Source organism: Mustela erminea, chromosome 14 (assembly GCF_009829155.1).
Source record: "Mustela erminea isolate mMusErm1 chromosome 14, mMusErm1.Pri, whole genome shotgun sequence".
NCBI classification, from domain to species: Eukaryota; Metazoa; Chordata; class Mammalia; order Carnivora; family Mustelidae; genus Mustela; species Mustela erminea.
In genome coordinates this window covers 75,036,987-75,063,555 of record NC_045627.1, presented here as the reverse complement: position 1 = coordinate 75,063,555, position 26,569 = coordinate 75,036,987, and the positions used below count along the sequence as shown (strand labels likewise).

Here is a 26,569-nt window from a genome sequence, read left to right as displayed (position 1 = left end):
CTATTCACGTCCCGAGGGCTGAGGCAGAAAGACAACCAGAGGGCAACAATCAAACTCCAGCCAGCATCAGGGACCAACAAATCTCTCAGAAACTGCCTCTGTGGGTAAACAGCGTGCTTCAGCTTGAAAAAAAACTTACAGCCAAACTTTGCCTAGATTGGGGGATCCCCCTCTGGCACCCCAGTCACAAGACTTACATTCTCATAAGCTCCTCCCACTCACCTGCCCCATTCCCAGGTCCTCAGTTACACCCACCAAGCCATCGAGGTTTCCCTCAAGCTTTGGGATCTTCCTAGATTTTTTTCTGATCAGCAATGACCAACCTCACCTCTCTGCCTTTTTTCCTCACCCATGGGCAAAAAAGAGAGAGAGAGGCAGCACCAATTCATGAAAAATCAGCTCTGAACTCCAGTAGCTAGAGATTCTGATGTAACTGGCCTAGAGATGAAGCTTCAACAGCTCCCAGGTGGCTGCCGTCCATGTGGCCCATGTCAAGAACTCCAGGGCTCTGGCAGTGTAACCGATGGGTGGCCATCCAATTTCAACAGTGGAGAGCAGGAGGAGATTTAACATGACCACTTTGTTAGTAGGTAATCTTTCTACTGTCCCTGGCAAACAATAGTCACATTTTGCTGTCTCAGCCAAGACAACTGGCACATCATAGAATTCAAGGTTTTCGGTCTGGTTAAACACAGTTATATGACTCAGCAATTCCACTCATGGGTTTGCACCCAGGATCAATGAAAATAGAGTCCACACAACTTGAACAATCAATAAAATATGCTATGTCCATATGATGAGACATTATTTGGTGATAACAAGGAATGAAGAATGGGCACATGCTAAAACATGGATGACCTTGAAAACCATGCAAAGTGAAAGGTCGGACCCAAAAAGCCATCTATCTTACGACTCCACATATACAAAATGTCAAGAAGAGGCAAATCGATAGTGATTGCCAGGAACTCAGGGGAGGGGAAAATGAGGAAGGACTGCTAACGGGCGTAGGGTTTATTTTGGGGTGTGATGAAAATGTCCTGGAATTAGTGTTGACGATCACCCAACTCTGTGACTATACTAAAAATCACTAAATTGTACACTCTAAGTGAGAGAGCCATATGGTTTGTAAATAACCCAGCAGAGCTCCGGCTTTCAAAAACCATCCCAACAGCTTGAGAAGCGGTGGGTGTGTTTGTGCTGGGCCCCACTGTGCCAGCACCACGTGCTCAGTGGGGTGACAGGGAGGCAGCTTCAAGTCCAGCTGTACGCGGGGGAGCCTCCCAATCTAGGTTCAAGGCCCGCCGCGGGCATTAAGCAGGAGACAGCATGTGGCAAAAACCATTTTTACAAGCATGTTTATCAAGACCCCTTCCCAGGTCCCACCCCAGAAGATCCTGCTTCAGTAAATGGGGCGGGGAAGGGGCCTCATGATCTATGTCAGTTTTTAGCAAGGTGAGAGTTCCCTGACCAGGAAAGTCTGGAAAACACTAAAAATGTAGCAAAGTCACAAGCTTCACTGCAGAATCTCAGAAAGGGATCGACTCAGAAGCTAATTCTTCAGGAGAGGCCTCCGGGGCCCAGAACAGAGGCCTGGAGTCCGGCTCCAGATGCTCCGGGCACCTCCCCTCGGCACCCGAGGCTGCCTCTCTCCCTCTCTGCTCCCAGGAGCTTTGGTAAAGACAATGCAGTCCCGGGGCCCAGCAGCATCGGGCTCCCATAGGCCTTGCTGGGCAGGCTGCTCTTCTTTTGATTCCAGAAATGTTAGCCCAGCGCCCAGGCGATTGGCAGGGAGCTGGAACCCGAACCCAGGAATCCCAACGCCCACAGATTCTCACCTCCAGCTCCAACAGAGTTCTCTTTGTCGGGTCTGGGTGTCTCCCGGAGGGCATGTTTCCCTCCCAAGGCTGGGGAGGGGAGGCGAGGGCGGGCGTGGAACGGAATCCATGCCACCGACGTGCGTCCTCTGCTCCCCGGGTTGCCCAATCACACCGCCCGCAGGGACGGATGGGCAGCCTTTTCCTGGACTTGGCACCGGGCAGCCAGGAGGGAGCTGGGCCCCGCCCACTGGGCCCCGCCGAGCCCAAGGCCCGACCAACAGGCCGCCTGAGTCTGCATCCTGCCAGGGCAACGGGGCTCGAACAAACAACGGGGCTCTTGTTCAGACACGCTTTTTAGCCAGTGAGGTTACCCTCTAGAAATACTTCTAAATAAATACACAGGCCAGCCCGTCCTGAGGTCTACACGCAGCCCTGCTTTCGGCACAGTGCCAGGCTCGGTGGCCCTGCCAACCCCCTCCGCCGTGTGGCTCACTCCACCTTCACCGTGAGGTGTCCTCGGGAACCAGACGCAGAAGCCACGGCTCCCAAGCGTGGGGCCAGGAGGCAGGTTGCTGGAGGCCCGCTGATCACAGCAAGCCCTGCTCCCTCCAACAGGCAGAGAAAGGGGAAGTCGGCTACGGCTGACTAGCCTGACAAGAGGCCTTCGGCACCGAGGCGACCCACCCCATCTCTGCTTCAGATGCAATGCAGCCCGGGCTGGGCGACGAGGACCACCCCAAAGACAGCTCGCAGTCCGCATACTGGGGGCTAGCCTGAGCGCCCACGGCCACGGGAGAGACTCACCCTGTGGTTCCTCTTACCCTGCGGGAGGAGTGCCCCGCTTTCTGAACCACGTACGAGCCTCAGTTACAGCCTCACACTGTACGCAGGGATGGGCACACACCCTTCCCAAGATCCCTGTAGCACCCCAATTCCCACAGAGGGAAACTGAGTTCTCTTTTGGATGCTGAGATTAGCCACATGGCAACAGCTCTGGGTTCCCCAACTGGACGTACAATCTCAACCCGGTAAGAAGGAATCCAGAACCTGAGGGTTCCTGAGGCCACCTTGATGGGAGAGTTCTAAGAAGGGAAAGGCAGCTCTGAGCTATAAAAACACAGGATTCAGACATTGGACCAAAAGATGGCGAACTGTCTCAAATTTAAAGCCTGCCTGGTAACTCTGTTCTCCCCAGAGGGCTTCCATCAAACTAGGTTCCTTTCGGTGCTCGAAACTATCCACTGAGATGAGTACAGAATATTAGTCCCATTTTTAAGGTGAGAAAGAGACTTGGGAGATGTAAAGAAGTATAGTAAGCTGAGGAGTTCATTTTTAACATCCCTTCGGATCCTAAGATGCCGCATCTGTCCAAAAATTTAACGGATGGGGATGTACGGCGTGGAAAAGGTGGGAGGAAATGAATTTTGCAAGCCCGAACTACACTGACATTTGATGGATGTAATTAAAAGTTACCCTTCAAGCAAGAGGAAAAAAATAAATAAATCCATGTCTCAACCGAGTTACCCTGGGGATGTGCAGGACAACCACTAATAAAACACTCCAGTCCCCCCATCGCTATGTGTCTGATTCCGGGGAGAAATAACTATCCGTTAGCCATGTGCGGGAGTCTTGAGAGGCAGGCAATTGTCTTTATATTATTAACAGTAATAGAACACGCTACCAGGAATAATCATTTCTACCATTTCATTTCATGCCAACCTCAACCTTCATTTCACTGTATGAGCTGCTGGGCATCAAAGCCAACACATTCGCAGAAATGCTCAGGGAAGGAAGGAGGGGGAAGAGAAGCAGCCTTCTGCCCACCACCATCCCCCACCCCATCCATTAGAAAACATATTCCTAAATAAATAATGACAGACCCAATCTGCAAAATATCCCACAGTACCAGGTGAGCAGAAAACCCCAAAACATCACCTCCAAAAAAAAAAACTGGAGACCTCCATCTCCCAATTCATCCACCCCACCTTGGTTCAAATTAAATGAAATGCTATCACGCTGCTGTGTTTTAAAACAGTGTCCGAGAAGGTAGAAAAGGTTACCCACAGCAAGCAAGGACTGCCATCCTCACCATAGCAACGCGCCTATTTATAATATGGTCTACCTGCATCAAAGGCTTGCACAAGACACTCAAGGCAAGTCTAGTGCTACATCCAAGCCCGAAGATGAAGCCGGAAACTCTCGTGAGCTTGGCAATGAAACACTTCCAATTACATTACATGCCACGATTATTAGCATTGACTATCAATTTTTTCTCTCTTTCTACTCCAGTAAGAGTAAAGGGGAAAATGAATTAAGACAGTTTCGAGGACATACAGAAACCCAGCATGTGACTTTCTAAAAGTGCTGTGGCTATTTTTTTTTTTTTTAATGGTTAACCCCAGAGGCAGAGACAGGAAGGAGAGTTTGCAAAGGAGAGGCACACGTGAGGTTGCTGACTCTTCCCTGGCGTCCTGCGGGTTCACGAGCAAGGACTCAGCCACTCGCGCCAGGCAGAAATTCCAGAGCGGCCCAGATCCAGATATACGCCGGACCTGGACCGTGGAAGGAAAAAGAGGCTCTCCTTTTAGAGGGAAACACAGGTACCCACATCCAATCACTCGCCTGCAAAAGGATTCTGATTTGCCTTCCAAGGCCATGTTAGAATTTTCACAGAGAAACCCAACTAGATTCCCAACAGCAAGCTCCTTGTTTCATGTCAATACAGTTAAGGGTAGAGCAGGGCAGGGCCCCAGCATCACGCAACACCCAGATTCAAACCCCGGGGCCGCCCCAGCCATGTACCCTTGGGCAAGTTCCCTAACATTCTTTAGTTTCCTTTAGTTGTATAATGGGGATGATGTAGAAAGTTGCAGTAACAGGTTTACAAATCTATAGAATGTTCTAGAAACTGGCACGTAGCAAGAGCCCAACAAGCAAACTCTAATCTGTTTTTTACTTTTGCTACTAATATCAAAGTTCTTTCTGGAGCAGTGAGGCTAAATAAACAAAGCGTTAAGTCCCCACACATAATAAATCCACAAGAATACCTTAAAAATGAGGTATTCCCAATCCTTCACACACACGCGCCATGAAATAACGCCAGCCCCATTTCGTAGCTGGAAGAACTGAGGGTAGACTCACATCTGCACCAGCGCTAATGCCAAGGTTCAAAGCAGAGGGTGAGCAGCCGACAGGAACCATCAATGGAAGGCAGATGAAGAATGCCCCACCATGTTTTCATTCAGTCAAATGGAAGAAAGACCAAAAAAAGCATCCCTTTGACCAAGCTGAGTGGCACATAAGACAGAGGGATTCACAGCTCTGGACACCCTTGTCTGTGAAGAATTTTCTCTTGGCGACAGACTGCACGTTCCTACACGGCAGAGACTATGTCGTTGTACCTAACCATCCCCAGAGCCACGGACACCTCACAGACCCCAAATAAATATTTGATTCCGTGTGACACATTTAAGGGGAAAATAGCTTCGGCTCCCTGGTATCTCCCCTAAAGTGGTTTTTCATTAAAAAAAAAGATATAGTAACATTTCATGTCATTATTATAACAGTCCTTCAGAGATGTTTTTCTTCTGCCTATTTTACAGACAAGCAAACAAAGGACTAGGGAAGCACTTGCTCAAGCTCATACAGAGTCACTAAGCAGCAAAGCCAGGATCCAAAGGTGGGTCTGTCTGACTCTAGATTCAAGCTCTAAACCACTTCCTTATTCTTGATATTTCTCAATAGAGCGTGTACATTCAGCAGAGTTCTTAGCTACAAGTAGATGCTCAATTAAGTATTTTTAAAATAGAAACCCAAAAGAAATGGACAACTCAGGTTGTAGCCTCCAGTGCTCACAAAACTCTAAATCGAGCATAGCTGACAACTGTGAATAACTCCTTGCTTGTAGACATTTTATAAAAAAAAGAATTCAGTGCAGGTTTTCGCCCACCCATCTCTGCAAGAAAAAAGCCCAGGAGCAAAACCAATGATGTGGAATGGGCTGGACCTGAAATGTCAAGGTCCAGGTATTACATTAGGCTGCACTAGCAATTTCCAAACCAGGGTCCAGCATCACCAGAGAAAAGGGAGCAGCAGGTCCATGCGGCACCCACCTGGGCGGAGTTCTCAACCATGACAGCTTCTCAGCATCTTCCCAGGGAGGAGTGGAGGCCTCAAGAAAGGGAGGTACGAAGAAAATGCTCTAATGCATCCTCTTAACCACAGCCCGAGCATTTCTCCACCAGAGAGAAACAGCAAGTGCAACAACAGTGACTTCTAAGTGTGGAGGCCGATTATAGCTTTACTTTCAAAAGAGCTTTGATTGATCTTTTTTGATAGACCTGAAATAAATTAAACTAGATTGACTCACTTGAGAATGGACTCTAATCCCTTAGTCAGATCCCGGAGAACTCAAACCAAACCAGCTGTTAATTTAGGCTTTATAAGATAAAGCATGAGAAATCCAAGTTGATGTACCCCAGAGCAAAGCTTACATCATCTCTGTAAGCAATCAACTTACCGCTTCTTTTAGGAACTAATCAGTTCTTGGGTAAGTGGGTGCCAAGTCTGCACTCTCAGAGCGAAACTAGCTCAAAGAAAGGAAGAAAGGCGAGAGAGGGAGAGAGAACCCGAGAAACTGACAGACTCACTCTCCCAGCAAGCTCAGAAGCAGCCCAAGACGTTGTCATTTTGCTTTCTGCAAGTCATCAGTCTTGTGCTACAAAGCTACATGGCTTGACCAGAGCCTAACCACCAAGTGAGAGGAAGCACTGGCACTCTTCATATTTCTTTTAAAAAGGTGGGGAGCAGAATCACCCAGAAAATATTCCCCACTAGTTTTTTTTTTATTCCCTCATCTTTGAAGATCACACCGTCCCCTTTATCTCTGCTTCTGGGTGCCTTTGATTTGAATATAGGAAACCCAAGGCTTTCAAGTGGTAGCTGCCCGTGGCACTAATAGAGTTAATAAGCACTGCACACCCATGCGTGTGTGCACACACACGTGCACACGCGCACGCACACACACTACAGGCCCCTTTCCAAGCTGAGCTCTGCTCACTCACAGGCAGCCCTCCCAACTTCCACTAGCATTGTTTGGAAAGGGATTCCTGTCTTCATCCCAAATGAAGGTGGGTATTCACCTCCAGGGAACCCCACTGCCGCACCCCCGGAGGCTCGGACACTCGCTTTCCCTTCTGGGGGGAAAAAATACAAGGCTGCCAGCTTCTTGCTGCTAAACAATGTTTCATAGATCACTCTGTTTACCGAACATAAGGGGATCAAGAATTGAAATCCAATTTAAGGAATTATGGTGCCTTCAGACTGTTTTTCCTCAACGATGAAAAAAGACAGGCATGTTGTTTCTGGAAGGAGGCCAGAAGAAACTGATCCTTGTAGTAATACCAGAAAAAAAAAAGAAAGAAATCAATGTATGTGTTTATATATGTGTTGGGGGGAGGGGACAGCTCAAAATAGGAGTTAAAACCCGAATAACAAGGAATCCGCTCCCTTCCACGGAAGGGTGCTGAAGCTCATTTCAGTCTTGTTTTGATATCTATCAGACAAGTAGAATACATTCATCTTTAATTTCTTCTCAGAAGAAGAAATTTAACCAGAGACGTTAAAACCAAAATCAACCACAACATCTGACCACTTGGCCTTCACTAATAGCAAAATGGACCAAGTACGCAACAGCAGTTTCAGCTTGCTGGGATTATAGATGTCATTCCCTTCTCTCTACAAGGAACCACTGCTGTTCTGTACTCCCCACTCGTCACTGTGCTGGGGCTCTTCTGTAGGTCATCCCAATTAATCCTCCAAGACACCCATTTTACAGATAAAACTGAGACTCAGGGAGGTTAAGTAAGTGGCCAAGGTCCCACATGCAATAAATGGGTATGTCTTGAGAGCCAGGGTAGGTCTAACATCACTGCCAGGGCTCCGATCCATCACCCCAGAAGGCCTCCGTGTCCTGGCAAAAACGATGAACTCCAAATAAAACCGCACTCTTGTGGCTGCTAATGGGTCTTGCCGCTGCGTACAGCCTGTGGAGGCATTTCACAGGTGGGCAAACTGAGACCCAGAGAGTAGGTTATCTACAAGCGGATAATTTAGTTGCAGACCTAGCAGTTCTGAGTTCCTGGGCCCCTAACTGTCATTATTAAGCTTCGTCCTCAACCTTAATTAATTCTTCCGCGCAGCCATATCCTAGACAAAGTCCTCCCCAGAGAAAAAGGTCTCCTCTCGCTGAAGCTATGGAGGGGTTGAGGGGGTCGGGAGGGGTCTGGTTGGTGGGGGGAGGGAGGACTAAAAGGGGGAGGAAACTGTTAGATAAAATAAATTAAGATATTTCTAACAGGTGTGGAATAAATCATCATTTGGAGGAACTAACCGATTTCAAAGGTGCGGCACCACTCCTGCCAAAAGCCCTTCCATCCACCAGGATCCCCAGACAAACCACCCCAGCGGGGAGAGAAAATGTAAACGCCTGCCACAGTCTAAGGCCACTGAAGGGCTACAAAGGTCTGGCCCCTGCCAACAAAAATACCAAAGCTTTCTGATTAACAAAGAAGGCTAAAATACAAGTGCTTTTTTTTTTTTTTTTTTTTTTTAAGAGGAGGGGAGGCGTGGCGGGATGTCATCAGGCCAGACCACTGCTTTACCCCTTCCAAAGCCAAAGGGGAGTGAGGGCAGAAAAGTCCACTGATGAAGAGTGTTCTCTGACTCCCCATGCATCATCCTCCATCTCTGTGCACGCTGCCCTCGGAGAAGCTCAAGAAAGCTGGCAAGAAGCAGGGACCAGCGCCACGCACTGTGCTTTCACTCAGCCGCCTGCAAATGACAGGGGTCCGGGCTGGACCTCCGGGAACCAAGAGGTGTTAGAGATACTACAGCTGCCATCAAGTCAAGTGGGAAAATCGGTGTCATTTACTTCACCACCACTGAGGACACACGCCTGAGCTCCAGCTCCTTCCTACATCGCTTTTCTCCAACTTTCAGCGCGACCTGGCCTGAGCTGCCGTCCACTCACTGATGTCTTGCCCTGGAGAGCCCCGCCCCCCCCCATCCCCAGGTAAGGCGCAGCGAGCCAACCGAGTGGTGGACAGACACAGGCATGGCCCCTTCTTCTGGCAGCGAGCTTCCAATCACAGGTTCCCAAGTTCTCTCAGCCCTAGGAACCCACTAGCCGCTTGTCTTTGAGGCAAATTGCAGGAGGAGGGGCTGTTGCACGCTTATTACCAGCGCAGACAAACAATAGCCTGGCCACAGCAGCCCGAGGAAACTCCCTCGTAAAGAAAGAAGTAAGTGTTATTAGGTCTGCAAGCCAGGAGCCAGCCCTCTGCCTTTCAAACACCAAAGAGGACGCCTTTTAAATCTATTTTTTTTTTTTTAATGAAGTTCTGAGCCACAGAAATGGGACCAAGGGAGAGAGCAGACACTATAGCTAAAAGGCCACAAATTCCTGTCTTGCTGTCACTAATTTCATGCCCATCAGAAGCCAAGTCCAGTCTCCCCTATAGGTTTTTGTCTGTCCTCCCCAGGGAGATAAATTATGTCACAACAAACTCTTTCCCCCAACACTCTTCAAAAGGTACCCTGGCCTCCTCATTCTCGGCCCATTCCCTCACAGGAGAAACCGATTATTTGGGGGGGAGGGGGGAGGGGGGTGGGAAAGAAAACCAAGACAAGAGAGGCCACTTGTCAACTGGGCAAGAGTGGAGGCACGGTGTTCTTGGGGTGACCAACTGTCCCCATCTACGTGGGACTGCCGGGGTTCCTGGGACATCCTGTTGGTCACAGGAATAACCAAGACACCCTCCTCCCACACCAGGTGCTAGGCTGACCCCCTCTCGGTAACCTCACAATAACCCGCCCAGCAGGCAAGTCCTATTATTAAAGCCCATTTTTCACAGATAAGGAAACGGAGGCATGGGGCAATTAAGCAATTTGCCTAATTTCAACTTTTTAGCTTTATGTAAAAAAAAAAAATTTAATTAAAAAGGTGATGGAAATAAAATACCGGAATAAAGAAAAGTTCATACTTTATGGGGAAATTCTGACCTGGAAAGTTGTTAATGAGCAAAAAATTCTTTCCTGCCAAAGGAGATAAGAGGAGAGCAGGGGAATCAGGGGAAATACACAGAACAGGAAGATCAATCACAAGTTGGTCTAGATGTTTCCAAAATAGTCCTTGGAGGCATTATGTAAGTAACACAGAAAGAGAGAGAAGAAACCCCAGGTGGGGGGAGCGTGTGACAGCTGAGCATCCAGGACAAGAACAATGACAATGGCTCTGCGGCAACTCGGGATCCGACCACAAGAGATCTACAGCCTCCATGCTCCTGGGGAATGGCAGCCCAGGGCTCCCTCTCCTTGTCGGGCCACTCGGCCTCCCAAGCAGCCAAACTCATGAGCTGTGATGGCAAATGCAAACCACAAACCATGAACCAAAGCAGAAGTCAGACCCAAAGATAAAAATCCACTCACACGGAAAAAGAAATGATAACAGAACCACGGAGGCCGAAATCAAAACCGTATCTGCTTTGCATGAGGTGTGCGGTTTGGGTGCACACTTTCTCCACGTCGGCGCGTCGGTTCCTGGCCACACGTAAGTCCCGGGGGGGCTCCTTTCTCGACCGTGTAAACCAGGGGCCTGCGGACGACCAGCCGGGCCAAAAACCCCAGGAAGGGTGGAAGAAGGAAGCCCCAAACAAATCTCAACTCATTACTGTTAAATAACAGTCGTGCACGGCAGGGGACACCCACCCCAAGCTACAAAAACAACTCTCTGGGTACTTCTTCCTCAACTCTCCTAAAACGACAAAATCAGGTCAGAAGTAGCAGGTCTGCAGAGGAATGACAAGTTCATTAACATTTATTTTCTGAGGAGATAAACTGCCAAATGTAAACCAACTGAAAAGCGACCTAGGCAAAAGAGAGCTTTGTTTTTGTTTTGTTTTGTTTTGTTTTGTTTTGTTTTGTTTTGTTTTGTTTTGGTGGGGGGAGAGGGTGGGGAGGGGCCCATCCTCTCCCAAGGAAAGAGGGCTACCACGTTACTGGCCTTTTCCTCACTACAGAATTCAAGCCCTGAGTGTCAATTCTTTGGAAACAAATTGCTTCACAAAGCAGGTCTTCCTTCTGTGGGGAGATGTTTGTCATCTGCTTTCACTCACCATTATGAAAATGTGACAACAGTGACGAGTTTTTTTAAAAATACAAAACAAAACAGGGTGCATAGAGCACACTGGGAGTTTGGTAAACACATCCCTTATTGAGCGGCGTTTCCAAACCTTCCTCTGGATTCTCTTTCAAGAAAAATGTCTGCATACCCTAGGTCGTTGAGGGCTTTTTTAGAATTAACGGGGAAACTCTTGGCTTCTTTGGCAATGATTAAGAAACAAAAGCCGCTGGATTATGGAAGAAAAACTAAGCAACTGAAGACTAGAAGGAGGGAAGAGGGGAGGTTTGGTTTTGATTTTAAGGATAAGAATTAAGTTCAGAGCTTTGCGAGTCCTGAAACAATTCTGAATTGAGTCTTATAGATTCCATACATCAATAAGCCCTTATCTAGAACTTGATACCATAGGGAAGCTAATTTTTTTTAATTCTACAGAAAATAATTTATTTTAAGCTAAAGAGTTGATACTATCTCACTATTTCAGTAGGTCTTTTGCTATATGTTTACTACCTCTTAGGATCTAATTCAAAAGGACAAAAATTCCTGTTTGCACACATTCCTTGCAAGATTTCAGCTCTGCTAGAATACCAGAAGGTAATAAGTTAATCAAGAAAGCAACCCTCCAGGGCTCTGAACAGATTTATCCCTAACACATACAGGTCATTCTACCCACGAAGTGGATTACTTTCTTTTCCTTTAGAGTCTGTTCTCCAGAAACCCCCATAATCACTGCCTGCTGAATTCACATTGTCTATACCACAAGCTCAGGAGTATAAATCTGATAACTGCTTTTGAGCCTAACCAGACAGAGCCCCCCATAAAACCCATGGGCCACAAGAGATGCTCCTTCTTCCAAAGCAAAGATCTTCAGGTTCAAACAATATTTCTTCTGGGTTCCAGTTTAATCGCATTACTTCCTTGTTCTGAACTGGAAGTTGACCATCAGGCAGGTTAAATTTAGGGTTAAGTGTGCTAATGGTTTTTCTGGCAAGAGTAAATTAAATTATCCCAAAGTGTTTTTTACCTAGATTCTATCAGTAAACTAGGTTGGAATAGTTTACTATTTTGTAAATATTACAAAATATTTTGTAAATATATTTTACAAATATATTTGTATTTGTTACAAATCTGATTCTCAGCATTCAGTGTTGAATCATTACTGGAAAGTCTTTTTTTTTTTTTTTTTTTAATTATCATCCCTTTTTTGGTTTTTCAATGGAGTTGAAAGCTGGAGAAAGCCAGGAAGGAAAATCCTAACAAATCTGTCTCTAGGAGAAAAGAATTGGCCTGGAATAGACGCTAAATGTACACCACAAGCCCATACAATGAACTGTACCCCAATTACAGAGAAAAACTCAGGACTGTAACCTTCATTCACACCCAGCATTCCCAATGGCTAGATTTATGGGCACTGGGGGCAAAAGTGCATAACCATGAATTTCTTGGCAGTCCACTGCCAAGTTCCTCATGCACTCTAGTCTTTAGATTCTCCTTGCAACAAGCCAAGTCTCCAAGTCCAGTCCATTCCACAAAAGAAAAGAAAGAAAATGCCCAAGCCAAAAGGGAAAAAAAAAAAAAAAAACACAGACAACTCATTAAGTGGCTTTATCAGCACCTTCCAAAATAAAAGGAAGTTATTGTCTTTTAAAAACATCCTTAGCAAAACCAACAACACAGAAGCCTTAATAAAAAGTAAAACTGTAACTTTTCACATAAAATTGTAAAATTCCTGAGAATGTAAACTCCCAGGAATTGATCCGATGAAACTGGGATCCTAATGTCTTTATATACCCTAATGAGTCTGAGGTGTAGGAAATACCAGCATTTAGCACCAAAAGTTACTTCTGCAAAGTTCAATGTTTTCATTCATTTAATCAGTATATATTAACCATCCACTACATGCAAGGCTGGGTCACTGCTCCCTAGTTATCTTACAAAAAAAAAAAAAAAAAAAAAATTACATAGACAAAACCCTCCAAACTCTCTTCCAATTATGCATAATATTATATATTATACATTTCAGAGTAATCATCCCCTTTTAACTAGGTTCTGATAGAGAATCAAATGCCCCAAGATTATCAGTTTAAATGAAGCTGCCCCTTTTCTCTCTCTCTTTTCAATCCTCAGTAAGCAAAAATAAAGAGCATTTCCTAGGCCTCGTGTCACAGGCTTGGAAAAAGCCAGAAGGGTATCTGGAATGGAAACACAGAAGAGGAACCTCGAATTTCCTTCATGTTTTGGACTGTCAACAACACTGAGGGAAAACACCTTCTTCTTTTCTGCCTCATATGTTCTCCTTATTGGTTCATTTACACTGTGCCGCTCTCCTAGCAGCACTCAGTACATCGTTTTGTCATTTCTGCTCTCCCCCGCCATTAGCGCAGGCTCCTGAGCCCACACCCCAGCGGCCTCCCCGGGGCAGCAGGCAGCCCAGGCGCATCCCTTTCCCCCAGGTGGTCCCCCCTTTGACTAATGTTCACCAACACTCATACATCATTCCCAAATTGGTCCAAATGAATTAAACACAGCTCTGCTTAACATTACGAGATTTAAATGGATTTTCTCTCTACAGGTCTGCCCCATAATTGGGTTTATCCATCTTGTTGAAGTACAGTTTACACTTGCTAACATCACGCCAATTCAAGCTACATTTTCTGCTCCAGTGGCAGGAGCAAGGCAGATTTGTCATCGGATCATAACAGGTAATTCAAACAACAATTAGTTTGATGACGGCCCGTATGTCAATGTCTGTTCCCCAGCAGCCCGGCTCACACCCGATGTTCTCTGTTCCTCAAGATGAATTGTCTTCACAATTCTTCAATTTCAATCACCAACAATGCTTCCCGAATCAACTCAGAAACTATCGACACAAGACTCTCTTCCCTATGGGGCAGCCTCACCGAAGTTCTGGTGAAAAGAATTCCCCAGTCCCCCCAGGCTGGGTCACCAACACACACACACACACACACACACACACACACACACACACACACCCCTCTCCCAGTCATGGACAACTTCTGATTTCCAACTGAAGCTATTTATTTGGGTGTCTCATCTCATCCTCAAAATTCCGGGAGGCACAAGGTTTGGGAATAAAAAGGAATGAATTTGCTCGTGCAGGTTCATTTAACCACAAGTAGGAAAACACTTGTTTAAGTTTTTTTGAAGTTCCCTACAGGAATAAGTAACAGTTGTCACAGTCTGAGAATACGATATGATCCAATGGGGGACACTACTTATCCTTTTAAAATAAAAGTTAACATTGCTTTTAAAAACCAACTAACTAGGGCGCCTGGGTGGCTCAGTGGGTTAAGTTTCTGCCTTCAGCTCAGGTCATGATCTTGGGGTCCTGGGATCGAGCCCCGCATCGGGCTCTCTGCTTAGCGGGGAGCCTGCTTCCCCCCTCTCTCTCTGCCTGCCTACTTGTGATCTCTCTCTCAAATAAATAAACAAATAAATAAAATCTTAAAAAAAAAAAAAAACAACTAACCTCCAAGCATTTGAAAATTGGGAGACAATCATATAAATATGTTTTATGTATTTATATATATATTTATTATATACTATATATTTATATTACATTTATATATATAGTTTGTTACATAACATATCAAGTTATGTATTATTATATTACATACATATGTTAGAAAATACAGAAGAGTCCAACCATGATTAACCATTAGTTGAGTGATGCCACAGTCCGTGACACAGGGTGCAAACGGATGCAGCGAGGACAGCTGAGGTCAGCTGAGAGATACCAGGGAAAGAAGGTCAATTTAGCAAAGGGGTTGAAGGTCCATTTCAAATTACTTCACTGAGTACAAAAGATAATAATTATATACATCCTCTCTATAATATAGAGGATATATATCATTTTATATATGGATATATATTTGCCCATCATGTTATAAAGGGGCTATTAAGAGGAAAATGCAAACAGCTGCCTCTAGTACACAGTCACCCAACCCACTTGTGTCCTCTGTCCCTTTCTGCCCTCAGCCTGCACTATTTAAACACATACACACCCCCGGTTGTCCACGTGCAACGTCCTAGGCGTTTCTGCAAGGTGCTCTAGGGATGTGAAGATGAGAAAGACACAATCTCAGAAGGGCTTAGCTTCTAGTCAAATGTTACAAGGACCAAGCAGAATTTTGAAGTGACACAAGAGAAACGCAAGCGGCAACCAACAGGAGTCATAAATCTTTGTTACGCAGCAAAGATAGTCCAGGTTATCAAATTTATCATGTGTGAGGTTTCTGACAGGAAGTAAAAAATATACAATGCGTGTCGGGCGCAGCCGTATTCTAAACCTGCAAACAGGGATCTCACACAGTTCTTGGCAGAGGAAAGAGCGGCCTGTATTTTTCAGGGCTCTTCTGTGCATGGTTGCCTGCCCACACGCTTGAGCTCTCATTCCTTCTCCCAACTGCCTTCTGCAAACAGGTATGACCACGATCCCCATTTTACAGGTTAGGAAACTGAGGCCTGATGGAACTGGGACCCAAACCCGGGTTATGGGACCTGCCAGCAGCAGGAGCTGAACCCACCCACTTCCTCTTGTACCTGGTCCCTTTCAAACTCAGAGGTCCTACCAGCAGAGTCTCCGTGGCAGGGCGCATGCTTCCAACTGTTGTACTAAACCTCTGGTTCTCGACGGGGGTGGCGAGGGGACTGGACTCCCAGGGGACATTTGGCAAGGTCTACAGACATTTGTAACAGGTGCCAGTGGCAGGAAAACACTAGAGGCCAGGGATGGTGCTAAACACACACCCTACAACGCACAGGGCAGTCCCCTGTGAGATGAGAACTTTCTGGCCCAAGTAGTCAACAGTGCTGAGGTGGAGAGACATGGCCTGAGCCATCCCATTACGTCCACCCCCACCACCAGCCTATGGCAAAGAGACGGCCATTCCCAGGGCAGGCCTCCGTCGGTGGAGAATCTGGCATAACCAAGTATGGTTCCAGGTGCATCTCTTAAAAACCAGGGGTTTTATGAAGATACTTCTAAGTGTCCACAAATGTTGGATTCTAATGTTTCTTTCTATAACATGTTATAGACATAAAGCTATATAGTACGTGTATCTGCTTTTAAACTTTATATAGTTTTAATTTATAGTATTTATACTATAAATTTATAGTATATATTAATATAGTATTTATAGTATTATAGTATTATTATAGTATTTATACTATAAATTTATAGTATTATAGTATTATTTATTTATAGTATTATTCACCAAATTTTAAGCACACTGAGAGCCACTCAAAGGTTCTGGTGGAACCTTCAGGAGTAATGGACTGCTGCCACGTCTTCTTGAAGGATGTGCTGAGATTTCAAGGTAAATCATTAAAAAAAAAAATCGCAACCACTTATCTGTCCAATCAGGATTTGATATCATGCCACCAAACCAAATGCCAGAGACAAATTAAGTGCTAAGCTTGACAAGGCTGCACATGCAAGCCACAACCCACTTACATATTTCTGTGCTTCAAGGCACCTGGGTGGTTCAGTAGGTCAAGGGTCTGAGATCGGCTCAGGTCACGGTTCTGGGACAGAGCCCCGAGTAGGGCTTCCCATTCAGTAGACAGTCCGCTTCTCCCTCTGCCACTCCCCCTGCCCACCCCCTGCCTCCGACTCATGCTCCCTGTCTCTAACCTTGTCTCTCTTCCTTTCATATAAATAATCTTTTTTTTAAAAAAAGAAATTTCTGTGCTTCACTAAACATAAACAGCCTCATGATTCTCAGGAACTTTTTAAAAAGTATGATAAAGCACAACCTCTCAAACAGTTACCAACAACCTACAGCGAGCTGATGGCCACGGATCAGACGTCTCCACTACTTGCTATGGCCCCTCCGAGGCCCACACGTGGCTGATGGAGAGCTGTGTTCATCCTTTTGGGTTGTTGCAGTCCAGGACTACCAGACCCTCTCTTTGCATCCTTACCAGCTCACATACAAGCCAAGCCACGCAGGCGGGCTGGAGGGGCCATAATGGGGTGGAGAATGAACAGATACAAATACCTCAACTCCTACAAATACAATGATACAATTAGAACACTTAGAAGTTAAAAAAAAAGATATAAGTAAAAGCCTTAAAGCAAGATTGTTTTCTTGTATCTGGTCAACATAATACAATTGCTATGAGCTTGAAGGAGATGGTAACTTCTTGAATGACAGACACACAGCCACGCTGGCCTCCTTGGATTCTTACCTCAGCCCTGCCTCCACCCAGCGGCGGGCCCTCAGACGAACGAATCACCTCTTTGTACCTCATTTTCATTGCCTTTCAAAAGAGACCTTAGGGGCGCCTGGGTGGTTTCAGCTCAGGTCATGATCTCAGGGTCGTTGTGAGATCGAGCCCCGAGTCAGGCTCCACGGTCTGGGTGGTCTGCTCAAGATTCTCCCTCCCAACCCCGCTCCTCTGCCAGCTTGTTCTCTCCACAAATAAATAAATAATTTTTTAAACAGGGATGTCCAGGCCCCAATCCCTAAAGATCCCAATCCAGGCGGGCTGGGGCAGAGCCTGATCATGGTTTCTGTTGCTCCCCTAGGGACTGTGACGTGCAGCCTCGGTCAGAGGGGACCAGTGCCCTAGCCCAGATGTTCTCAGAGCGCTCTAGCCAGATGGGGGCATCCAAATTACCTGAAACCCTGTGAAAGCTGCAAATGTCTGGACCAACCCCAGACCCACAGAACTAAAATTGGGGGGGGGGGGCTATATTCTACATCTAACCAAGGTGCCCTCCAGGTGATGCTTGCTCAAGTCTGTGAAACACTGAGCTGGCCTAATGAACGGGAATTTTCAAGGAGTGAAACCTAGGATTCTGTATTTTCCAGCAGTTCCCAGCTCTGATTCCTTCGTGTACAGCCCGGAGAGCTGGTCAGTGGCCAGTGACTTAAGGAAACCCCGGGACCCTCGAGCATTATCTTCCACAGACAGCAGTTAGCATAAAGCTGTGTCGTGTATAATCTCTCTCCCTCTGACTGCCGGGGTCTGAATCCTAATTCCTTGATCTTAGGCAAAATATCTGTGGTATCCGAATTTACAAAACGGGAGATAATGATGCTAATAAGAGTAACTACATCTTTTGGGTTTCCTTCTGTGTTGTTATGAAGAATCAATAAATAATTCATATGCGGCACTTAACACCAGACCCAAGGCATCAGGAGAATTCAATAAAGCGTAAGCTGCTATTATTATCAACTGTTGTTACCGCCTTTGGCCCCGAAGACCAGGCACATTATCGTCCGAGCTACTCTTGCATAAACAAAGAAATGCCTCTTCTTGAGGCTTGCGAGTATCTGGCTCTCTTCACAGAACCATGGAGAAGCAAAGGCCTAGAGCTCATCCGAACCTCCAGGCGATCTAGTTTCTCACTCAAAATGAGAAAAAGTTATCCCAATTGAGCACTTGGCCAGCCCTCAATTTTAAGCTGGCGCTGAGCAGCCGATAAATGATCGACTGATTGATTTCAAAAGACTGTAGGGCAGCAATTCTCACTGAAATAGGCTGAAAATCCAAACTCTGATTAAAAATGCAACTCCCAGACCGCACCCAAAGCCTGCTCGGTCAGACCCAGGGAAACGGGGTGCTTACAAATCAGCATTGAGAACATCACTAGAATTTAAGCTCCATTGGAACAAGGGGGTTTTGTCTGTTTTGCTCACTGCAAATTCTGCAGGGGCCTGGCACACACTAAATGTGCCATAAATATTTCTGAATGAATGAATGTATATTCTGAGGTATGGACTTCAATGAGACCATTAGCCTACAACTCACCACTGCAGCAAATGAATGAACCTTCTGAATAAGAGACCTGGCATCCAGAGGCTTTGTCAAACTACCCTGGTGAAATGCCATCCGTGTCTCCTGCGTTCTCCCAGGCACCTGCACGCGCACACACACTTCACTCTCTGCGGGAAGCAGGCAGGAAATCCCGCAGCCAGGTGCGGCAGGCGGAGTGACGGAAAACTGAGGCAGTGACTACACTAAGAACCACAGTTGTTTCTGGGAGTCCCCCCACTTAGCCCGGATCTGCCCCTGAACCAAATCGTCCTGAGAACTGAAAGGCCGTGGGACCCATGGCAAGAGCACAGGCCCAAAACACAAGAGACCGTCATCAGACACGGGGATTGTGTTACTGCAAACACTCTGGCCAAACCCACGGGTACTAACCTCTGGCCATTTTCATCACAAATGCCAAGGGTCCACCTCCACCTACACAAGGAGGTGGGCTGCAACCCGCAGGACATCTGGAATCTTAACAACTTTAAAACATGGACGAGACTAAATGTCAAGTTCACATCGAGGAATAAGGGGCCAAGAGGGAGCCAGGACACTCTGAAGTTTCTATCTTTGCCTCCTTGACTTCAGAAAGCACTGCTGGCCCTGGAGGAGGGTCCTTGGGGCCTTACTGAGTCACGGCAGGTGAGCGCTAAGACCAAGCAGAAGGGATATGCTTTGGTAAAGCTCAGATGCGAACTTGCAAAAGCCTGAGGGCAAGAGGCAGAGCAACACCCACTGCAAAGTCTCTGCAGCTCAGCTGTGTAAACAAATGAAATGGTCCATTTCTTCTGGAGCCTCTCCTGGTTGTCTTTGTGCACACACACAAACGTGTGTGTGCACACACATGCACACGCGCGCGCGCACACACGGACAAACCACTTCACATCTTAAAAGAAAACAACCATGAAAGGTCTACACAGTTTGTTTTTGCTGTGTGTGGAGTTATTTTTTCCTAAATCACATCTGACTTGGTGTTAAAACATCAACCTTTGGCCAAAATACTCTTAAAACAAAGGCTTAATTGGTTCTGAAGTAGCCCTTCTGAAAACCAAGGGAAATCTCTTCTGCGGGTCTTGACCTTGATGACAACACTGCTCTTCAGGCTGGAATAATGATGAGTACAGGCGTCTCCAAAGAGCTGTCTTCGGGGAGGCACGAGGGAGGCGCAAACACTCATCCACCTTCTCTGGGAAGCGCCTACAGTGTGCGAGTCCAGCTCTGCATTCTGCCTGCAAAACCTTCCCAGGTTAATGGAGACAGTGGGAGGAGTTCCTAGGAACTGGGGCCAAAAGCCAAGGGGCTGTGTGAGGGCGAACTGGCCTCCGACCACACCTAGCTCACTTTACCCTCTCCTCCTCTGTATCACCCACACACCCAGAAACACTCAGCCAAGGGCACTTTGGTGACGACACCTGAAATCCGGCATTCAAACCTCTCTCCAAAGATAGATGCAAAGCTAAACACTCACTACCCCGTGTCTCCCCAAGGCCACTCTTGGATACGAAGAACAGAAATGGACACACATATTCCTCCAAAGGATGGGGGTGAGAATGTTACTAGGATCTTATTCATAACAGCAAAAAATTGGAGGCAATCCAAAAATCCAATAACACAGAAAGGATGTGTGCATTGTGTCATACTCCTTGTTGAATACTAATGGCAATTAAAAAAAAAAAGCAAACTCTTGCTACATACAATCACAGGAATATAACTCAGACAGAATGCTGAGTGGGGCCAGACATGAGACAATCCATTCTGTACAATCCCATTTCAATGAAACTAAAAAACAGGTACAACGAACACATGGCAATAGATAAAACTGTTCTGTGGTGAGATTTCGGAGTGGTGTGGGGGTAAGAGGGCAGCATGGAAGAGGGGGTAGGCAGACGACTGGGACAGGAGGGAAACAAGTGAGACTTCTGGGAAGTTGGAAATATTCTCTCTGGGGCCAGCAGACTACAGCCTGTGGGCCAAATCCAGCCATCGTCTGATTTTATAAATAAAGTTTTATTGGAACAAGGCCACATCTATTCCTTTAGGTATTATTTTCAGTTGCTTCTACACCACAATGGCAGTTGAGTCACTGCCATAGAGACGATACGGCCTGCAAAGCCTCAAATATTTACTAACTGGCCCTTTACAGAAAAACTGTTCCAACTCCACAAGATGTATTGGTCAGGGAGATGGTTCATGCACGCTCACGGGTGTAAAAGTCCATCCATCTCCATTAAAGACCTGTGTACTGTGCTATGCTTACATTATACTTCAGTCCAACTTTTAAAAGTCAGTAGAACCAAATAACTATGTCTTTTTTTTTTTCTTTTAAGGTCTGTTAATGGTCATTCCAGTGCTAACTGCTTCGGGAGAGTAGGGCCATTTGTGTTGCTCTTGTCTTTTCAAAGCTGAGAGTTGTTCGGAAATGGTCAAAAGTGGGGGAGATCTCCAAACGGCAATGGATATTGTGCCCAAACTTCTCCCAAGAACAGGACGTGGCCGAAGACTCACTCGGAGGTCATTCATATAAACGGTGACCTTGGCCAAGGCCTGAGACCGCAGGGGTTGGGAAAGGAAAGGGGTATGGGTCCCATGTGATGCAAGGTGTCACACTACCCGTGTTTATTTTAGGATGTAGCTTAGGAGGGCAACAAGCTCAGCTCATATTGAGATACAGTATTTATTAAGGTGAAGCAGTTTTAAGTTTCCAGGGAAAGAAAATTCTGCTCCAACAATCACACTGCATGTAAGCCTTATGCTGGAGGACGCAAAAGGAAACCATCAGCTCTGTTCTAGCCCAAAGCAGTACCGTCCTCATCTCTATGCCCCACACTGCACTCAGGCTGCCACACACATGGGGTATAATTCTGTGTCCGAGATTTCCCCTTTTCTCCCTTTGCTTCTTCTGGTTTCTGCCACTTATCCTTTGATGATCAAACTACAATTACAGCTAGATGCCACTTGGCTTGGCCTCCTCCCGGTCCAGCAGAGATTGGGGGAGAATGAACTCTGAGAGCATGCCAGTGCTGGGTCTCTAATAAAATGTCTCTCTGTTTGCCCCCATGGGCATCAAGCCTTCGCAAACAGAACCAGGAGAGAACAATACTACCTGTTCATGGAGAGATAGTAATGGTTTCAGTCCTCCAAACAATGAGGTCTGTAATTTACTCCATCTTCCTCCTGAGAAAGAGCTTCACATGGCCTGCACTGTGCCAGGTGGTTTGGAGAAAGACGACCTGCTCGGTCTAACAAGGGACGCTTCAGCAGCGGGTGTAAAGACACAACAGCTGCTCTGGTCTCGGCCGGTCTCCCAGTGACATGGCCCCAGCCAGCATTTCCACACCAAGATAGGGATCACTATGCTATTCAACCTCAACAATTCCCACCCCGGGCAACATGATTTTCCAGCACTCCACTGGATGTAGCAGGCCTCAGGACACTGGTCTGTGCTTCCCTCCGCCCATCAAGACTTGGGGTTTGGGCTTGCTCCCCATCTAACCAGTTTCTGGAAGCAAGGCTCACTACGCCACTAATCAAAAGGAAGAAGGGTCCACGAGGAAATGCGCCGGCAGGAACAACTGCACAGCGAGTTCAAGACATCAGGCTTGAAAACATTTGGGGTGAAGGGGTAAAAATCAAGATCGCGTTTTCCCCCTCAAAGGCACAGAGAGATTGGCAGCATGCTGCAGACGTACACAAAATATTTTAAAAATAAGTTCCTGTTGCCTTGAAGGAAGTACAAAAATATTAGGGAATCCTCCGAACAAAAAATGTCTGCAAGGCCAAACTGTGCACTAGGGGAAGAATTCACGGTTTAGCTGGGGCACGTGGCTATGTCTTATCCAGGAAGATGCAGATTTGAAACAGCAGAGCTACCAAGACGCGATGTGCTCTAGTTTGGTGAAACCGCACATACATACACACACACACACACACACACACACACACACACACACACACACAATCTGCCAGGGATGACTACAAGATAAAGTGCAATGGAACAACAGAAATTATTCAACCAACTGACATCAACTTCCAAGAAGAGAAGACCTGGAGCCAGAATCCAACATCACAGCAACAGGTTTCAAAAGCCTCTCTTCAAAGGGTTAAACCAGAACACGCAAGAAGTTTCAGAACCATGAGTTGCACCATGTGTAACATCCATCCTGGCAAAGCCAGGCAAAGCAGACGGACAACAATTACATTAGTCTGCTCTCCCTCCACTCCTGCATTCTGTTGGCACCAGTTCAGCTCCGAGTCTATATTAGTCCGTGATTTGTTTAGCCTTTGGATTTAAGAGAATGGAAGTACTACGTGAGCAGGAAACAGGACACTCATCAGAAGCTGGGATCTGTCACCTCTCCCTTCCAGCACTTTTAATGACATATATCAACAGGTCCAAGAGAAATCAACATTTCAGGACGATCAGGTCAAAAGCGATATTCTTAGCACCACTTAACACGATTTGGGTCCACCGGAAACAACTCTCTGGCTGTCACAACCTCCTCTCCCTCTCCACCCCCTCCCTTGCCCAATTCTTCCAGTTCACAGTTGGCCACCTCATCTCACACCCAAATGAAGATTCTTCCCTAAGCCAAAAACAAGAGCCAAGCTGGGGTGTGTGTGCCCATTACTCCTGACCAAGAAACCTAACAAAAACCACCACAGGCTCCTCTTTCCATAATCTTTAAATCACTTTGGTAGCGTTTCTGCTTGATTCTTTGCTTCCCACCTCCCCCACTGAATCAACCACCACCAGCACCATCATCACCATCACCACCATCATCATCACCACCATTGTCATCACCACCATCATCATCATTGTTCCCATCGCCACCATCCCCATCATCACCATCATCCCCGCCATCATCACCACCATTGTCATCACTACCAATATACCACCATCATCCCCATCACCATCATCACCATCATTCCCACCATCATCACCATCATCCCCATCACCACCATCATCATCACCACCATCATCATCATCACCATATCCCCATCACCACCATCATCACCACCATCATCACCGTCATCCCCATCAGCACCATCATCACCACCATCACCACCATCATCATCATCACTATCATCACCATCATCCCCATCACCACCATCATCATCACCACCATCGTCATCATCCCCATCACCAACCACCATCATCCCCATCACCACCACCATCATCATCAACTAGATTGGGGAAAGGGGCAGAGAATAAAAGACACAAGAGACCTACATATTGACAATTCAAGCTTCAGGATCTCTTGCATTTCCTACCTGAATTGCAATCTGGTGTTCAATCGTTTTGTACGCAGAGTAATGTGTGCTCCCGGACTGAAAATGGAGCTGTAGAAAGAAACCAAATCAAAGCGTTCTGCTTATGTCACAAACTACAAGAAAACATCTTAAGCAGTTTATGAATAGCAGACAAACCTTCCTAGATTGAACTGCAGCCTTGGCATTCAATCAAGACCTGTGTATTTTTATTTGTTGCTATGGATAAGATGATCACAATAATCTAAGGTAAAGTTTTAAAAAAAAAAAAAGCACCTATTCAATAAGCAAAAGGGAGAGGGAGGGGGCCAGGAGTGAGAATCAATGACATGAAAAGGAAAGACGGATGCCCATTAAAACATAAAGGACGCCAGTGTGCTGCGCAGGATGCTGCAGAAAAATTAACTGTGTGCTGCAAAAGTCATCAGAATTGCGACACGTAGGCAAGAGGAAAGGTTGTGAGAAAGGATTGTGAGCAGCCACGAGACTACAACAGGTACAAGCTCCCCACCATTCTAACCACTGGACACTTGCTCCTATAAACACAATTATATTTTGGGGAAAACGAATGTGGCAGGCAGAATTCAGGGGTCACCAGAGCCTTAATACATTCTCTTGCAATGACTAAGCTATCAGCCCCAGAACACCTCTCTAGCCTGCACTCTAGGAATCCACACTTCCCCAAGAAGGGAGCCAGCCAGGGCCAAAGAGCCACCGAGTGTTCTAAGGACCACCCAATCAGCGGACCCTGGGTGAATGCTGGTCCCTGGCTCCCTCAGACTCTGCACAACGAGGTGATGTCCCTCCTGGGCCTTTTGCCCTGCAACCCTACAGACTCTTCCTCAAAGACGTGAGCCGTCCCCAAACAGGACAGAAAGCTGAGCTTCCCCACCAAGTTCTCCTTTCCCCCAAAAATACTCATTGACCCTGGGATCCTACAGATAGGCAAAACAAACACCATCTGCTGGTTTATCTTAAAAACAATACAACAATCACTAAAGGATCTCAACGGTATCTGAAAATGCATTTCACTCTGCAATTTAGGAACAAATGAGGAGGAATCAGATGGCCCTGGGAAATAGCTGCCCATTCCTCTCATGGCAATGGGCATCCGTGAGATTCCAAACCACTGCTACTCCTACTGCTATTCCAGCTCCGATCCAGAACACTTCTCTGCCAGAACACTTCTCTCTTATCACGACAAAGTGTAATCTAGCTTGCAAGGGGGCTTCAGATCCGATCATTTTCTATATTGGTCCTTACAAGAAAAATCATTCAGTCCACACAGGTTTTGGGGGGGGGGGGGATGAAAGAAAAAAATAAAAAACAAAGAAATTCACAGAACTTTTGAACCAACTCAAAATAAACACAACACAGAAGTGATCAAATTTTAAAAGTCTACATTTTTATTGCTCGTGGGAAAGGCGCTAAGTCCCCACTTTGGCATACAGTGGGCTCGGAGATCATTTTATCTATACCAGATAAACAGTCAAAACACTGTCTACATATGAGTCCGTCTTCCCCCAAAACATATTAATCAATGTTGAAAGGGGGCACGATACAGATGAGGCCAAAAAATATTTTTTTTCTCTTACCTGTCAAAGCGCAGTGATTGAACCGCACTCCCCAAAACAACACAAGATGCACCCAGAGCAAGTGGAGATAATGCCCCCTCCAGCCCGCCCCCAACACACTCAGAAACAGTTCACCGAAGTGAATCGCAGGAAAAGATGAAATTGCACGCTTTGCCCCCCTGCCCTTTCTGTGAAAACTGTCAGTCAGGAAACAGTGATTGCACTAATTTGTGTGACAATTCCCCATCATCTTAAAACAACTTTTGTGCTAGGGACAGGTTCCTCTGCGAGTTTGGAATTCTTGGCTGGAGAGCGGCTCTTGGGGAGGAGGGGTGAGATCCTCCTTCTAAGTCAAGAGGCAACAGTAACAACGTGTCCCCCTTTTCAGCAGGGTTTTATTCTCCGCTTTTCCAACTGCCTGATTCAGAGCTTAATGGAAACTTGTCCAAGCTTTTCTTCCCACAAACCCTGCAGAGCCCCTAGGCAATCTGTACTCAGGGTAACCACAGGAATCTCAGATTGTCAATTAAAATTGAATGGACACCTGATAACTCAGGATATGTCGTGGAAACAAAATTTCATATAATCACAGTCTTATGAATAAATTAATGAAACTGTGGCTAATCCAAATTCAATTTTCACTTGTCCGGTTCCATTCTTAATCCTTGCGTCCAATCACCACCCGGACAACACAATCCCAGAGAGAATGCTGCAATTAAAAGAGTAAAAATGCAGCTGCGAGGTCCTTAGGAATCTAGCTCGACCAAGTTAATTTAACAAGCACACACACACACACACACACACCCCATCCTAACACCCCCAAGTAATGTGACTTCCCTGCTCAGGTGTCTAGCCACACAGAACCACCTGGACCAGCTCAGAAATACCCACAGCACAACCTCCAATCAGATCTTCGCTCCTAGCCAGTAATCACTGTCTTGGGA

General features: G+C 46.3%; 1 protein-coding gene across 47 annotated transcripts in view; it reads right to left on the bottom strand.

Annotated features, from left to right (window-relative positions):
- Positions 1 to 26,569, bottom strand: part of TCF7L2 (transcription factor 7 like 2) — a 195,918-nt gene that overhangs the window by 158,864 nt on the left and 10,485 nt on the right. For 29 of the 47 annotated variants that reach the window (XM_032312801.1, XM_032312789.1, XM_032312790.1 and 26 more), the window contains exon 4: positions 24,055 to 24,123. The exons of 17 other annotated variants lie outside the window; for them this stretch is intronic. In XM_032312801.1, coding sequence (XP_032168692.1) covers positions 24,055 to 24,123 — 69 coding nt within the window. Of the gene's footprint in view, positions 1 to 1,835; positions 12,681 to 24,054; positions 24,124 to 26,569 lie in introns of those variants that run through there. One more of the 47 variants, XM_032312821.1, reaches the window with a different exon arrangement.